The following is a 16650-nucleotide window of genomic DNA, read 5'->3' on the forward strand; positions in this document are numbered from 1 at the left end:
CACCTCAGCCTCCCAAGTAGCTGGGACTACAAGCAATTGCTGCCACATCTGGTTAATTCTTTTATTTTGTTTTATTTTATTTTATTCTATTTATTGAGACAGAGTCTTACTCTGTTGCCCAGGCTGGAATGCAATGGCATGATCTCAGCTCACTGCAACCTCTGCCTCCTGGGTTCAAGTGATTCTCCTGCCTCAGCTTCCTGAGTAGCTGGGATTACAGGTGTGTGCCACCACACCTGGTTAATTTTTGTATTTTTAGTAGAGACGGAGTTTCACCATGTTGACCAAGTTGGTCTTGAACTACTGACCTCAAGTGATCTGCCCATCTCAACCTCCCAAAGTGCTGGGATTGCAGGTATGAGCCACCGTGACTGGCCTTTATTTTATTTTTAGTAGAGATAGGGTTTTGCTATGTTGCCCAGGCTGCTCTCAAACTCCTGGGCCTAAGCGATCCTCCTGCCTTGGCCTCCCAAAGTGCTGGGAACTACAGGTGTGAGCCGCTGGGCCCGGCTCCTGCTAACATCTTTATGTGGGCAGTTACTGGAGACCCGGGACATTCCCCAAACCCACCTATCAGTTGTAGTGACATGACATTATGGACCACTTGATGGGACGTACCAGGAAGTACCTGGCCCCACCAGCACGATATTATTCTGGCTACAACTGACCCTTATTCCAATAGAGTATGTGGCTCTAACCCATTTATAGGGTAAACATCGGGGCAGGGATGGGGAGAGAGGAAGCAACCTGCCAAATCCAGAATGAGAATCATTCCTCAGGACCAGAAAAGAACCAGAAAGAAAGCACCCTAAGTAGGGATACCACAAGGAAGTACAGCAGGGACCTCTCTGAGCTGGGGAAAGGAAGGAGGAAGTACAATAGCTTGCAAGGCACAGCATTGCAGGTGATGGGAACAGCAGGTGCAAAGGTTCTGGGGCAGGGACAGTGTGGTGTGTTTGAGGAACAGCAGCCAGGTCCACCACGAGGTGGGAAATGGACTTGGGGGAAGAATCTCATAGGATAATTTCTTTTTCTTTTTCTTTTTCTTTTTTTTTTTTTTTTTTTGAGACAGGGTTTCACTCTTGTTGCCCAGGCTGCAGTGCAGTGGCATGATGGCTCACTGCAACCTCCACCTTCCGGTTTCAAGCCATTCTCCTGCCTCAGCCTCCCGAGTAGCTGGGATTACAGTCGCCCGCCACCACACCCGGCTAATTTTTGTATTTTTAGTAGAGACGGGGTTTCACCATGTTGGCTAGACTGGTCTTGAACTCCTGACCTCATGATCCGCCCGCCTTGGCCTCCCAAAGTGCTGGGATTACAGGTGTGAGCCACTGCGCCCAGTCCCGAACCGTTTTTTTGTTTTTTTTTTTTGAGACGGAGTCTTGCTGTGTCACCCAGGCTGGAGTGCAGTGGCCGGATCTCAGCTCACTGCAAGCTCCTCCTCTCGGGTTCACGCCATTCTCCTGCCTCAGCCTCCCGAGTAGCTGGGACTACAGGCACCCGCCACTTCGCCCGGCTAGTTTTTTGTATGTTTAGTAGAGACGGGGTTTCACCGTGTTAGCCAGGATGGTCTCGATCTCCTGACCTCATGATCCGCCCGTCTCGGCCTCCCAAAGTGCTGGGATTACAGGCTTGAGCCACCGCGCCCGGCCTTTTTTTTTTTTTTTTTTAAACACAACGTCTCACTTTGTCATCCAGGCTGGAGTGCAGAGGCACGATCATAGCTCACTGCAGCCTCGAACTCCTGGGCTCCAGCGATCCTCACAGGAGGGTTTTGAGGATCTGCATAACGCGTGCAGAGGGAACTTGATGTCGTGCTCGTTAAGACCTGATATTGTCAGCTGCTACCGCCCACGGGGGTACATAAATATTTGTAGACTCAATATTTGCCTTTAGTGTGAAGATATTGCATCATCTGGGTATAAGTAAGGGTCAGAGGCAGAGGCGGTTTAAGCAACAGACTTTTGTCTCCGCTGAGAACCACGAAATAACCCCTGACCTACTTTCCCGTCGTCTCTAATTAGGGTCACCTCATCTCCAGTTACAGACGCGGAAGATCAAAGAAACTGGGAAATTGCGCCGCAGCGCCCCCTGGCGCTCGCAGGGCGTGCTTACACAAGCCAGTCCGGGAGCGAAGCTGCGGCTTCCCGGTAAGTTGAGTTTAAATGTTTTCCTTTTTATTTTTTCTTAACCTAGAAAAGATCATTTATTGTGTCAAGTAACTACCCAGTTAGGCATGGATAAATTTTTATTTTTTATTAAAATGAGTACTGACCGGGAGCGGTGGCTCACGCCTGTAATCCCAACATTTTGGGTGGCCAAAGCGGGTGGATCACGAGGTCAGGAAATCGACACCATTCTGGCCAACATGGTGAAACCCCGTCTCTACAAAAAACACAAAAATCAGCTGGGCGAGGTGGCGCGCGCCTGTAGTCCCAGCTACTCGGGAGGCTGAGGCAGAAGAATCACTTGAACCCAGGAGGCGCAGGTTGCAGTGAGCCAAGATCGTGCCACTGCACTACAGCCTGGCGACAGAGGGAGACTCCGTCTCAAAAATAAAATATAAAATAACATAAAATAAAATATAAAAAGAGTATTGTAGACATTGGCTGGGCGCAGTGGCTCACGCCTGTAATTCCAGCACTTTGGGAGGCCGAGGCAGAGGATCACTTGAGCCCAGGAGTTTGAGACCAGCCTGGTCAACATGGCAAAACCCCATCTCTACTAAAAGTATAAAAATTAGCTGGGCATGGTGTTGCACGCCTGTGATCCCAGCTTTTAGGGAGGCTGAGGCAGGAGAATCACTTGAACCCAAGAGGCAGAGGTTACAGTGAGTAGAGATCGCACCACTACACTCCAGCCTGGGCGACAGAGTGAGACTGTCTCAAAAATACATATATTTAGGATTTCACTTTGTTGCCCATGCTGGCCTCAAACTCCTGGCCTCAAGCAATCCTCCCACCTCACCCTCCCGAAGTGCTGAGATTGCAGGCGTGAGCCACTGTGCCCGACCTTGAGCTTAAGTTTTAAACGTTAAAACCACCTCCCTCCCATTCCCTGCACCTCCTGTAACTTAAAACGCGTCCCTGCTGAGGCCTTGCAAAGGCATATCCAGGGCGGGCGGACCCCAGGGGTCCACAGCCGACCCACTTTCTTCCCCACACCTTATCCCCTTCACAACTCTGCTCATCCATCTCCCTGGCCTGGTGGGAGATTCGGATAAATCCTAGTCGTGGAACTGCTGAATCAGAAGGGGGCTGCATTTTCCTCAGTCTCCACCCGCAAATTGTGTGCGCAGTTTTTCTGGGACGAGTATCCTTAGATTTCCCTGAATTCTCCAAAGGATCTATGACCTCAAAATCAGGAGAGACGCCGGGCGCAGTGGCTCACGCCTGTCATCCCAGTACTTTGAGAGGCCAAGGTGGGCAGATTGCGTGGGCCCAGGAGACCAGCCTGGGCAACATAGCCAGAGCCAGTCTCTACAAAAAATTAAAAGATTAACTGGGCTTGTTGACCCGCACTCGTGGCCGCAGCTACTCAGGAAGCTGAGGTAGGAGGATTGCTTGAGCCCAGGCAGTGAGAGAGGCTCTACCTCTGAAGAGGCTGCTTCCCCACCCACTGCCCCCTCCCCAGGCACCCACTCCAGCAGCGAGAATTTCACCGCCAGCATGAGACGTGGGTCCCTACCTGTCCCAACTCAGACCCTGTCTATGATGTCCTATGGCCTCACCATGACCTGTGTGGCTCCACGTGGTTCTCAGATTGGGTTGCAGGTCAGTACCCTCCCCTTCAGCTCCTCAGGGGCCTCTGGCATTCTCTGGCCTTGGCTTCTGCTCTGCCCTCCCCTCCCTTCCCTTCACCCTCTTCATTTTCATTCTCTATGCAAATGCTGCCTCCTCTAGGAAGCCTTCCAAGATTGCCCCCAGACTGGGTGGATTAGATGTGATCTGGGCTCCCACAGCCCCTTTTGCCTCAGATTACTCACATGGCTGGCTGTATATCTGTGCCCCAGAAAGGTTTCTTTTCCTTTTTTTTTTTTTTTTTTTTTTTTTTGAGATAGGGTCTCACTTTGCCAACCAGGCTGGAGTGTAGTGGCGTGATCATAGCTGATTGCAGTCTCAACCTCCTGGGCTCAAGCAATCCTTCGACCTGAGCGTCCTGAGCAGCTGGAACTACAGGCAGGCGCATGCCACCAGGTGCCTGATTACTTTTTCTTATTTATTGTAGAGATGGGTTCTTGCTGTGTTGCCCAGGCTGGTCTTAAACTCCTAGCCTCAAGCGATCTCCCACCTCAGCCTCCTGAGTAAATTGGACCTCAGGTGCAAGACACCATGCCCAGCTAATTTAAAAAATGTTTTTGTAGAGACAGGATCTTGTTATGCTGTCCAGGCTAGTCTCGAACTCTGGGCCCAAGTGATCCTCCCACCTGGGTCTCCCAAAGCACTGGGATGACAGGTGTTTAAGCTACCTCGCCCGGCCTCTCCTGCTGTATTGGCGCTGTGAGATTCACACCTCACTTGAGTGCTACGAGCTGGACTGTGTCCTCTCCACAAATGTCTATGCTAAAGTCCTGCCCCGCAACTGCCTCAGAAAGTGACTATACTTGGAGATAGGATCTTTAAAGAAATAATTAAGTAAAAACGAGGTCATATGCGTGGGCCCTAATCCAACATGACCAATTTCCTTGTAAGAAGAGCAGATTAGGACACAGACATGCACGGGGGCGGGGGGAGGAGACTGTGTGAGCACACCGGGAAAAGACAGCTGTCTACAAGGAAAGGAGAGGAACCTCATAAGGAGTCACCCCTGTGGACATTTTCATCTTGGACTTCCAGTCTCTAGAAACATAAGACTATAAATTTGTTTGTTTGTTTTGAGACAGTCTTGCTCTGTTGCACAGGCTGGAGTGCGGAGGCACGATCTCGGCTCACTACAACGTCCACCTCCTGAATTCAAGCGATTCTCCTGACTCAGCCTCCCAAGTAGCTGGGACCACAGGCGTGTGCCACCACACCTGGCTAATTTTTTGTATTTCTAGTAGAGACAAGGTTTCACCATGTTGGCCAGGCTGGTCTCGAACTCCTGACCTCAGGTGATCCACCCACCTCAGCCTTCCAAAGTGCTGGGATTATAGTTTTGTTTTTGAAATGGAGGTCTCGCTCTGTAACCCAAGGCTGGAGTGCACTGGCTTGATCTTGGCTCACTGCAACCTCTGCCTCCCAGGCTCAAATGATCCTCCCATCTCAGCCTCCTGAGTAGCTGGGACCACGGTGCACATCACCACACTCAGCTAATTCTATTTTTCTTGTAGACAGGATCTCACTATGTTGCCCAGGCTAGTCTTGAACTCCTGGCCTCAAGCGATCCACCTGCCGTGGCCTCCCAAAGTGTGACTACGGGCATGAGCCATGGCACCTGGCAATTTCTGTTAAGTCACCTAGTCTGTGGTACCTTGTTACGACGCCCTAGCAAACAGATACACCCATTGAAGGTCCTGATAAGTCCTGCAGTCAGGAGCCTCTGTGAACCCCATGGGGCTGGGAGGAGAAAGCAGTTTGTTGTGTGCCTCACATGAATACACCAGAAGCTGAACACAACTTCTGGCATCGTGTGCCTACAGGACCCCTTGGAACAGTTCTAGGGGGGTTGGAGTTCCAGGGTCCCTTCTGCTTGTTAATAACAATATGAATGGAGCAGCCAAAATGGTTCCAGTGAAAATGAGGTAGCAGCAGCTGTCACGCTTGCACGCCACCAGCCTTCCTGCGCTATCTCTGTTCTCTCCTCTGCAAAGCAGCTGCTATTTTGGGCTCCCTGTTTTTAGATTGGGAACCCCGTAAGTTGGCCAGGGCCTCACTGCTGGAAAATCTTAGAGCCGATATTCAAACGAGAGTTCAATTCTTTTTTTTTTTTTTTTTTCAGACGGAGAGTCTCGCTTTGTCGCCCAGGCTGAAGTGCGGAGGTGTGACCTCAGCTCACTGCGGCCTCCACCTTGTGGGTTCAAGTGATTCTCCTGCCTCAGCCTCCCAAGCAGCTGGGACTACAGGTGCACACCACCACGTCTGGCTAGCTGTTTTGTATTTTTAGTAGAGATGGGTTTTCACCATGTTGGCGAGGCTAGTCTTGAAGTCCTGACCTCAAGTGATCCTCCCACCTTGGCCTCCCAAAGTGCTGGGATTACAGGCGTGAGCCACCGTGCCCTGCCAAAAGTCCAAGTTCTTAACCTCCACAAGGGCTTGAGATGCCCTGGGGGGCAGGGAGAGGCTAATTCTCCTTCTGAGAGGATAATAGGGGTTGGTGGGGCCTGGGGCACAGGCCTGGCTCAGCACAACTCCCAGGGGATCCCTTGGAAAGAAAATGAGGCGGGTGCTGGCTGGCAGAGAGACGGGAATAGTTTATTTCTCTGGAAAGGGAGGGGTAGGGGGCAGGTCCAGGGGTCAGGGCAGGGCAATGTCCTCCAGCTTCTGGTCCAGCGTCTTCAGGTCATCCAGGAAGCGGGTCGGGGTGAGGATGTGTGAAGAGCCTGTGCAGGAGCACAAGTTTGGAGATGATGTTGGGGGACACTGCCTTTGTCTTTGACAGGCTCCCGCCAGGGTCCCGGCTGGTGTGGGGCTGTCCCTGTCCCTCGGCAAACCAGGTCCCTGACTCGAAGGACTCTGGAGTCTAGGAACCTAGAAGGTCCAAGTCCAGCCCCCGGGAAGCCAAGCCCCGGAGCCCCAGGGTCCCAGTCCTGGTGACTTACCAATGAGCACCTCCCACTTGCCCTCGGTGGCCCTGGTCACCTCATAGGCGGCCCTCATCTCCGACATGGCCACACCGCCCATGACGTACACGATGAGCCGGGGGCCCGCCCGGGCCTCTACACCAGCCTTGTTCTTGTGCCAGTGACCGAAGCGGGCACTGCAGGGCAGGGGCAGAAAGTCCAGGCAGGAGGTCCTCACCGCCGCCAGGCCGCCCGCTAACACAGACCCAGGCGTGGGTGGGGGTGGCCCCGGGGCCTCACCTGACGGCGGCCTGGGAGCTGGCCGTGGGGGCGGGGTCGGATACGAAGGGCCACACGTTCCTGTCCAGCCGGTCCTCCACGGCGTCCTAGTGGCCGAGACGGGGGTTAGGGGAGGAACCCCAGGCATGGGCCCGGGGTCAGGAGTGCCCCCCACAGGGTATTCAGGAGCCAACATCCTGGCAGACAGGAACCAGCATCTCCACCAGCTGCCCCTGGGGGACCCAGGAGTCTAGGCCTCTAGGTCATTGGGGACCTAGAAATCTAGCCCCGTACTCACTGGGAACCCACAAATCTAATTCCGTAACTCCCTGGGGACCCAGAAGTCTAAACCCATAATTCCTTGGGGACCCAGTAGTCTGGGCCTCCAGGTTCTTGGGGACTATCAGTCAATACCCCCAGCCCTTTGGGGAACCCAGAGTCTGGACTCTCAGCCCCTCGGAGCCCCAGAAGTCCGGGTATTCAAGGTCCATGGGGATGAGGAGGCCCAGGTCTCTGGCCCCCAGGCAGGAGGAGGAGCCGGGGCTCTTAGAGGAACAAGGAGGAAGCAGGAAGCCGCCCGGGCCCATTACCATTGGATGGTGCTGCCCCAGGATCCTGGGAAAGGCCAGGGCTAGGGCTCGGTGGGGGTGGGGGGTCCTGGGGGGCAGGGAAACAGACTACAGAGATATAGAGGAGGCAGCCAGCAGGTAGGGAGGAAGTGAGGCTCCCCAGCACAGGCCCCGCTGTCGCCCCAATTCCTCAGCTGCAGGCTTGGCGTGCCCCCCTCGGCAGAGCAGATCGGTGCCAAGGGAATGCCAGCAATGAGCATTTTCCCCTAAGTCCTGAGGCTTAGCGCCTTGGCAGGAGGGAGGCTGAGCTGCCAGCTGATGCGGAGGGCCGGCCCCCACCCTGACCTGCCCACCCAGTACCTCCATTACGTCCTTGATGACTGGGGTCCAGCGGGACAGCTGATAGGTGGGCTCCATGCGCTCTCTCGGCTCCAGCCGGCTGGAGGTCCCCGAGCCCTACAGGTGGGGCAGGGAGGGCCGCAGGAGGATTGAGGGAAAGGAGGCTGGTCACAGAGGGGCTGGCCCTGGTGTGGCTGGTGGGGTGGGGGACGGCAGGCAAAGATGGGGAAGTGGAACAGAGAGCAAGAGAGTGAGAGACAGAGAGAGACAGAGAGACAGCGAGAGAGAGAAACAGTGAGCCAGAGAGAGACAGAGAGACAGAGGCAGAGATAGGCAAAGAGATAAGAGGCAGTGAGACAAAGTATGAAGGCAAGGAGAGAGACAAGAGATGAAGCAGGAAACACAGAGAGAGGAAGACGGGGACAGAAGGGGCACAGAGAGGGGAGGGGAACAAGACAGAGAACAGAGAGAAAGGGGAAGGCAGAGGGAAGGGTAAGAGATGGAGAGATAGACACAGAGAAACGGTGCACAGCAAGATGGATGAGGGATGGGGGAGAGATGGGGACAGGGTGAGGGCACTGTGGAGGGGGACGCACAGGGCCAAAGACAGACAGGAGAGGTTCACCCAAGAGTAAAGCACACACATGGCTGTGTGCGGGTGCTAGATGGGTGCGGGGCACCCTCAGAGACCCCTGGGAGCCCAGATAGACAGTGTGCTGTAGCCCCCACACTAGGGAGTGGACCCTACTCCCTGCCTCTAGCACTCAGACCACCCGCCCCCAACCGCACCACTGCCAGGACCAGCGTGGCAGTGCCCATTCTCTCCCCCTGCCTGTTGTGTGAGCTCGGACTGGGGGAGGCCCCAGCATCCTCTGGGCCCCCGACCAGACCCGAAACACTGCTTTTGGCCTCCCAGCAACCACACCACGCCAGGAACCACACCATGCCTGTGCACCACTGGCCCTCTGCCTTGCAGGGCCCCGGCCATGATCCATGCCCTCTCCCAGAGTCCCCCCACGCCCGCTCCTGGCGTACCCCAGGGTTGGTGACAGTGCCTCCCAGCTGCTCCAGGTTGCGGATGAGGCTGCTGTGCGCCTGTACATTGGCATGCTGGATCAGCTTGGCCAGGTTCTCCTCACTCACACCTGGGGGACGGGGATGGGCGGGGTGGAGGCGGCGGCCAGGTGGACTCCCAGGTTTAGGGGAATTTGGGGTGGGCTGAGGAGCTCCCAGGACTCTGATGGGAGAATCTTGCAGTGGGGAGGGCCTCAGGACCCTGGGCTAGTGTGAACAAGAGTGGGGAACCTGGAGGGGGTAGATCAGGGGCTCCTCCAGAGGAGCTGAGGGAGCCCCACATCTATAGGAATCACAGATGTGAGGGTTTCCACGTCAGCAGGGAGCCCTCACCTCAATGGAGAAATCCCCAAGCCAGTGGAGGAGGGTTCCCGGGTCCAGAGGGGAAGCTGTCGGGGTTGGTGAGCCCGGTGAGTGGAAATGACCCAAGGAGAGCTGTGGGGTTCAGCAGTTCCCAGGATTGTGGGAGACCCTGGCAAATGGGGGCGTTCCGACTCCCCACAGCCCCCACCCACCATTGCGAAGGAGGATGTAGAGCAGCAGGACCCGGATTTTGTCATAGGCAGGCACCGCCGCGTCCAGCAGCACAGGCACGATCAGCTTCATGGAGTCCTTGATCTTCTCCCCCTCTGCGTCAGAGCCCATGGCCAGGTCCTGCGGGCATGGGGTCAGCCGTCCACCGGCCGCTATGTATCAGGGAAGGGGATGGGAGAGGCAGGCCAGGGACATCCCCAGGATCCTTGGCAAGAAGACATTTGGGTCCTACCTCATCTCAGCACCAGGTCTCAAGGTCCCACCCCTGTCCAGGGACAGTCTCTCCACAGGCCCTGCTCCTCACCCAGGTCCCACCTTTCCAAGGCCCCGCCCACCTATGCACAGGCCACACCCCTATCCTGAGACCACCTCTCCAAGGCTCTATACCTCACCCAGGTCCCACCTCTCCAAAGTTCCACCCCTCACCCAGGTCCTATCTCTCCAAGTTTCCACCCCTCATCCAGGTCCCAGCTCTCCAAGGTTCCACCCCTCACCCAGGTCCCACCTCTCCACGGCTCTACCCCTCTCCCAGGTCCTACCTCTCCAAGGCCCCACCACTGACTCAGGTCCCACCTCTCCAAGGCTCCGCCTCTCTCCCAGGTCCCACTTCTCCAAGGCTCCGCCCCCTCCCAGGTCCCACCTCTCCAAGGTTCCGCCCCTCACCCAGGTCCCACCTCTCCAAGGCTCCGCCCTTCACCCAGGTCCCACCTCTCCAAGGCTCCACTCCTCTCCCAGGTCCCACCTCTCCAAGACCCTGCCTACCTCTCCAAGGTCCCACCCACCTATGTACATGCCACACCCCTCTCCTGGGACCACTTGTCCAAGGCTCTGCCCCTCACCCAGGTCCCACCTCTCCAGGGCCCCCATCCACCTAGGCACAGGCCACACCCTCATCCTAGGACCGTTTCTCCACAAGACCCCGTCCTTTCCCACCAGGTCCCACCTCTCTCCAAGGCCCCTCCACCTCTCCACAAACCCTGCCCCTCCCCCAGATGCCCCCATCTCTACAGTTCAGCCCCTCCCCAATACGCCACCCTGGCAGGACCATCGCCCCCGCCCCCCGCAGGCCCCGCCCTACCTGCTCCACACTACACAGCTTCTCCACCGAGCCTTTGAAGTGCTTCATGCAATCATCTGCTAGATGCAGGTGCGTAGAATACTGGGGGGTGCAGGGTGGGAGTTGGCGGGTAACAAAGGCTGAGTCAAGGCAGAATGCAGACAGAGCATGGGGTTGAGGGGCCACGGTGTCCCCACTCCCTGCCCACCCAAGCGTACCTTATTCAGCTCCTTCTGGTACTGTGGCATCTTTTTCAGGATCTGAGACAGGTCTTTGATGTTGGCCTGGGGAAGTAGGGGGAAGAGGGTAGGAAGTGGGGGGCGAGGCCAGGCAATGCCCACCTGGGCCTCACTCCAGGCTCAAAATCCAGGCTGTGACCCTGTCCCCATGGGGAGGGGGCTTCCTTCCACCAGCGCCTTTGGTGACCTGGGTCTGCCCCTACCTTGTCCGTAGTCAGCCTCTTGCTCTCACAGAAGGTCCTCAGGAGCTCCGTGACCTTCCTGGCCATGAGGGTGGGCAGGGGTGAGTTTGAGGGGAGAGGAGCCAGAGGTCATGTGTCCCTGCACCCGGCCATGGGTAAGCCCACTCAGGGGGCACAAGGGGAGGTGGGGTGAAATTGGAGGCCAGTCTGGAGTCACACTGAGGGGTGCTCATGAGGGCCAAAGACCTGGCAGCAGCCAGGGATCCCAGGGCCGCTACCAGGCCCACAGTAGGGGAGGGGAAGGGGGGATCTGGCTGCCATGTGCACGCACTTGGACACGTCTGCGATGTGCATGTGGCGAAGCTCCACCCACAAGTCATCGTCTTCGTCCAGCAGGACGGCCTTCTCCCGCGCCTCGCTCAGCCCGGTGGTCTCATATCTGGGGAGGAAGGAGGGAGCCTGGGGGTCAGGGGAGCTGAGGACTGGGGAACCAGGTCGGTGGCAAGGATGGGGGCGGCTTCCAAGTCTGCAGACCTGTATGTGTCCTGCTCTATGTCCAGCAGATCATAGGCCATGGCCTGGAACGTGAGCTCATGCAGTAGTGGGGACACGGGGTCAGCCGCCCGGTCCATGATCAGCAGCTGGGAGCGGGTTTTCTCTGGGCCCTGGGGTGGGGTTTAGGGCAGGAATAAGGCACTGACCCTGAGCTGGCTGGGGCTGCCCCTCACCTCCCAAGCACGTCCCCTCACCTCGCCCAGACTGGGGGTGTCTGCCTTGAAGGCGTTCAGCTTGGCCAGGACGGCATGGGCCAACTGGGCTGTGTCCTCTGGGCCCCTGGCGGGGAGGCCAGACATGGGAGACATCATCAGGGGATGGGATCAAGGATGGGTTTGAAGGTGGGAGACAGGGACCAGGGTGAGGGCCGGGGCTGGGGTCACAAGAGAGGTTAAAGGTTAGGTGCTGCTCGTGGTTAAGTGGGAGGGGGCGGCATCGGGGTTGGGCTCGGTGGGGTTCCCACTTGCGGTAGCGGATGGCCGGGTACTCCTGCAGCGTGGCGCACAGCGTGGCAATCTGCTGGGCCAGCACCTCGAGCTGCCGTGCGCGCTCCCCTGCCCGGAAGGGGCAGTAGAGGTTGTAGGTGCTATGGGGGGCATCGAGGGAGAACACCTGGGCAAGGAGGGGGACAGAAGCACCAGGGTTGCCGCTGCAGGTGCACACCTGCCCCGCTTCCCACTGCCGCCACCTGCACCTCCTGGGAGCCGTCCCTGGTCCCTGAAGCCTGCTTTGCCGACTTGGAGGCAGGCCCAGGTCAACCCTAAACCCATGCCTGGAGGAGTCAGTGGATAAATACCCCAGCCCCTGTCCTTTAGGCTGGCTGGACAACCCCGCGGTGCGCTCTATGCTGCCCCCTGCAGGGGCCCAGGGGAATAGAAATCAAGGCAAGAGCTCCTTGGACTCTGTGGGTGCCTCCCCTTTTTAAAATTTTACTTTATGTATCTGTTTTTGAGACAGGATCTCGCTCTGTCACCCAGGCTGGAGGGCAGCGGTGCAATCATAGCTCACTGCAGCCTCGACCTCCCAGGCTCAAGCGACCCTCCCACCCCAGCCCCCTGAGTAGGTAGGACTACAGGTGCACACCACCATGCCAGGCTAATTTCTATTTTTTTTTTTTTTAAGAGACGGGGTCTTGCTCTGTACCCAGGCTGATCTCCAGCTCCTGGCCCCAAGCGATCCTCCTGCCCTGGCCTCCCACAGTGCTGGGATTACAGGTGTGAGCCACTGCGCCCAGCCTCAGTGTCTGTTTCTGAGACAACAGGCGACATTTGGTCACAAATCCCCACCCCCTGCCCAGGATGAGCCCGGGCCGTACCTGGGCCTCGTAGGGGAGGAAGGCAAGGTGAATCTCCTTCAATGTCTTCACCACCTTTGCCAGACGAGAGCGGCCCAGCTCACTGAACAGGGGCTCGGGGCAGGCTGGGGTGAGGCAGGAGTGGGGTATCAGGCCAGGGCAGCCCCCACCCTCCTTGCCCCACCCGCCAACACCCTGGGCTCTCCTCACTCACTGTCGGTGAAGAAGATATGGGCCGCTTTGTAGGTGAAGGTCGGGGTTCCCCGGAAGTCTGCGATCAGGGCCTGAACCGACTGGGGAAAGTGGGTTACTCTCTGGGCCTGAGCTTGCACACCCAGGCTCATTGTCTGCCCAGGCCTCCCAGCCACCTCCTATCTGCCACCATATGCAAACATGGATGGACAGGGTGATGCATATGTGTACATGCACACTAGTGTCGCATCCACATGGGCACATGTGCACACACACACACAGACACACACACATGTACGCGCACACATACACATGCACGCACACACATGCACATGCACACACAGACACACATGCACACACACACATGCATACACGTGCACACGCATACACAGATGCACACATACACACACACATGCACACACACATGCATGCACACATACACACGCACACACACATGCATGCACACATACACACGCACATGCGCACAGGCACATGTACACACATGCACACGCATACACACGCTCATTCATGTAGGCACCTTCTCCGTTGGGCTCAGCAAATAAATGGCCTCCAGGCTGGGAATGGGTTCTCGCCGTTTGTTGATGTCTTCAACAACTAGTAGGAACAGAGGAAGGGACACAGGTGGGTGGCATCCAGGCAGGGCCACATGGGGAGTCTCAGGTATGGGGAGTTGGAGGCTTGGGGAGGGGGAGTGGATGCTTAGGAAGGACTGCAGGAGAAACATACCTAGGGGTCACCCAGCTAAGAGTCACACAGCACGGGTCTGCACACTTGGGGGCTGTGCAGCCAACTGGGTTCCAAACTGGGTTCCCCAATTTACAGACAGGGAAACTGAGGTTCTGAGAGGACAGGCTCCCTCAGCACCTGTCTCTCAATGGCAAAGAGACTGGGGCACCTCCTGGGGTCACCTATAGAAGGCTCTGCATTCTTGGGGCCTCACATCCAGAGTCCACCCTGGGAGTCCCACACAGCGCTCCACGAAGGGGCTGCACGGTTAGGAAGGGGCTGCAGCCAGGCAGTCCTGCAGGGGAGGTCTGCAATCCATGGGCTCCTGCGGTCAGCTTGCAACATTTAGGAAATTGACTTGGTCACATGATCAAGGCTGTCCCGGCAGGGAGCTGCTTACTTGGGAGTTCTGGACGATTTGAGGGGATCCTACACTCAAGGGCTGAACCCTGGGAGCGGGGCACAGTCAGGGGTTCCCACACTCAGGTCCCATCTCACTGGGGACGCGTTCACTCACTGGTGATGCCCTCAGCCAGGATGTCTGACATTTTGCAGCAGGAAGACAAGATGCGCATGCTCGGGTGATCCATGATAAGCACCTGTCCAGATGGATGGACAGATGGACGGAGGAGCAGGCGGAAGAGGCCACAGCTGGCCCCAGGAGGGGCCAAGGCAGTGGGAGGGGCAGTTTCAAGGGCTGGCTGGGCGGGAGGACCCATTCACCCAACTCCACCCATGTGGACAGGCCCACATTCAGGGTCTTCCCCATGGGCTTGCTGCCTCTGGGTACCCAGCCATCTTCCTTGCCCCTACCTTCCACTCCCCATCCTTCTTGACACTCCGAATAACTCCGCTCAGAATTTCTGCAGGGAAGGGAGGGGAGGGGTCAGAATGCTGGTTCTCTGGTCCCACCACTGCCCCAAGCCTTCTCAGCCTTGGGGCTGAACCCCCATCTTAATTCCCATTTACTCTTTCTAAGAGAGGAGGGTCTCACTCTGTCACCTAGGCTAAAGTGCAGTGGTGTGATCATAACTCACTGCAGCCTCCAACTCCTGGGAGCTAGCGATCCTCTCGCCTCTGCCTCCCAAGTAGCTGGGACTACAGGTGTGTGTACCACCCACAGCTAATTTATTTTTATTTCAGTATAGATGGGGTCTCACTATGTTGCCCAACCTGGTCTCAAACTTCTGGCCTCAAGCAATCCTCCTGCCTCGGCCTCCCAAAGTGCTGGGATTACAGGCATGAGACACTACACGGGAACCATTTATTTTTACCCCCCAGTTCTGCGAGGTGGCTTCTGGGGACACCCCCAATTTACAGACAGGGAAACAGATTCTTAGGCAACGTGCAACTCACCTAAGCATTCTGAGTGTTTAAGTGGCAGAGTGCCGGGGCAAAAGGTGCCACTGGATAAACATATTTTAGATGAATGAAAAGTGGAGAGCCGGGATCATCCAGAGCTCTATCTGCCTCTAGAGCCAGGCTCTTGGATTCCCCACCTGCTACCTCAAGTATTCCTGCTGTATGGGTTTCAGCCAGTCCCCCGACCCTGGTCTAAAATGTAGGACCCCTGGTTCCCAGCTCTAAGGCATGCCTAGCTGAGGCTAGCCCACCGACCTCCGGCCTCAGTTTCCTCATCTGTAAAATGGAACCACTGTTTTTCCAATCTCCCCCAATTAAAGGGTTCTGAGCTACAGACTGGCCTGCCTAGAGGAGAGAGTGGAGAGAAGTAACGGGGTGGCCCCGCCCAGCCACGTCCACTGTGTCATGTCCACTGTTATCAAGGAGGCCAGGGCGGAAGGAGCAGCTGAGGCCCGGGGAGTTCCTCGGGGTGGAGGAAGAGGCGCCTTCCACCCTTCCCCCAAGAACGGGGGCTGGTGAGGCCTGGACATCTGGGTCCTCCAGCTGCAAGGCGCTCCTGGGAATGGGGCAAGGAGGAAGGCACCCCCTACACCACCCCTGTGGGGCCTGGACACGTACCCTGAGCGCTCACAGCACCTGGGGTCGCTGACCAGAGCCCCAGGAGGTCCCAAGAGTCCAGCCCCTGAACTTTGCCCAGCTTAAGACATCCTAGAGTGTGGGCATCCAGCTGTGCCCTCCTCCCCCGGCAGGCACCCTAAGAGGCCCAGGAGTCCGCGCCCCAGCCTACACCACCCTCTACCCGTCCCCTTTGGGTCCCCGGAGTCCGGCCCCCCAATTTTGTTGTGCTCTAGTACCGGCGAGCGGGGGCGTCCAGCTGGGAACCCGTCCCCGCCCGCCCCCTCGAGGGTCAGGTGCTCGGATGCCCAGCCCGGCTCCCAACTCCTAGCCGCCACGAACCTAGGGTCCCAGAGCCCGTGCGCCCCCGAACCCCATCCCCCACGGGACGCCAGAGCCCGGCCCCGGAGAGGCACTCACTTTCCCCCACCACCGCCTTCAGCCCCGAGGGCGCCATCTTCCCCGAGGGGCGCCGCTGTCGCCGCTTCCGGGTGTGTCCCAAGGTGGGGGCGTGGCCCCGCGCGTCACCCACGTGGACCCCGCCCCGCGGGCCCTGATCCCGCCCCCTGCGCACCTGGCCCCTCCCCGTCGTCGGTTCTCGCCAAGGCCCAGGAAGTTGAGTCCCTGGCGGGGAGGACAGGCAGGTGCGTCCCCGCTGCCGAGCACGAAGTCGCTGGAGGGGCACACCTCGATGACACGCTCACAGACGGGAGTTCAGACACACACTTCCTGGCTTGCGTGCGAAGCGGGATCGCAGGGCAATAATCCCTCCATCTTCCCTGGAAGGTTCGGTGACTGCAAGATACACGCGCCCACTCGATGCCACCGGGCCGCCACCGTCTGGGCCTGGGATCTTGACCCACTTGTCTTCTGTACTTCAGGGTTTAGAGGCAGCAGCAGCAGCAGCCGTCT

General features: G+C 57.4%; 1 protein-coding gene across 1 annotated transcript; it reads right to left on the reverse strand.

Annotated features, from left to right (window-relative positions):
- Positions 1 to 6371: 6371 nt before the first annotated feature.
- Positions 6372 to 16256, reverse strand: STXBP2 (syntaxin binding protein 2). The gene is made up of 19 exons (XM_007995061.3): positions 16159 to 16256; positions 14575 to 14624; positions 14279 to 14360; positions 13553 to 13629; positions 13037 to 13115; positions 12844 to 12947; positions 11992 to 12140; positions 11723 to 11807; positions 11508 to 11638; positions 11305 to 11412; positions 10995 to 11052; positions 10771 to 10836; positions 10574 to 10654; positions 9477 to 9615; positions 8923 to 9032; positions 7909 to 8004; positions 7001 to 7086; positions 6740 to 6897; positions 6372 to 6520 (listed from the first exon to the last, which is right to left on the reverse strand). Exons 1-19 carry the CDS (start codon positions 16193 to 16195, stop codon positions 6435 to 6437), a joined length of 1782 nt encoding a protein of 593 aa, XP_007993252.1. The 5' UTR covers positions 16196 to 16256; the 3' UTR covers positions 6372 to 6434.
- Positions 16257 to 16650: the final 394 nt, after the last annotated feature.

The sequence above is a fragment of the Chlorocebus sabaeus genome, chromosome 6 (assembly GCF_047675955.1).
Source record: "Chlorocebus sabaeus isolate Y175 chromosome 6, mChlSab1.0.hap1, whole genome shotgun sequence".
NCBI lineage: Eukaryota > Metazoa > Chordata > Mammalia > Primates > Cercopithecidae > Chlorocebus > Chlorocebus sabaeus.

What these genes read in the sequence shown, in the direction of transcription:
- STXBP2 (XM_007995061.3), bottom strand. Translation starts at nt 16,195, where the DNA reads ATGGCGCCCTCGGGGCTGAAGGCGGTGGTGGGGGAAA. An exon ending in CCTGGCTGAGGGCATCACCA is followed by an intron (nt 13,630 to 14,278) that starts GTGAGTGAACGC and finishes TGTTCCTACTAG; the next exon opens with TTGTTGAAGACATCAACAAA. An exon ending in AGCTCCCAGGCCGCCGTCAG is followed by an intron (nt 6,898 to 7,000) that starts GTGAGGCCCCGG and finishes CCTGCCCTGCAG; the next exon opens with TGCCCGCTTCGGTCACTGGC.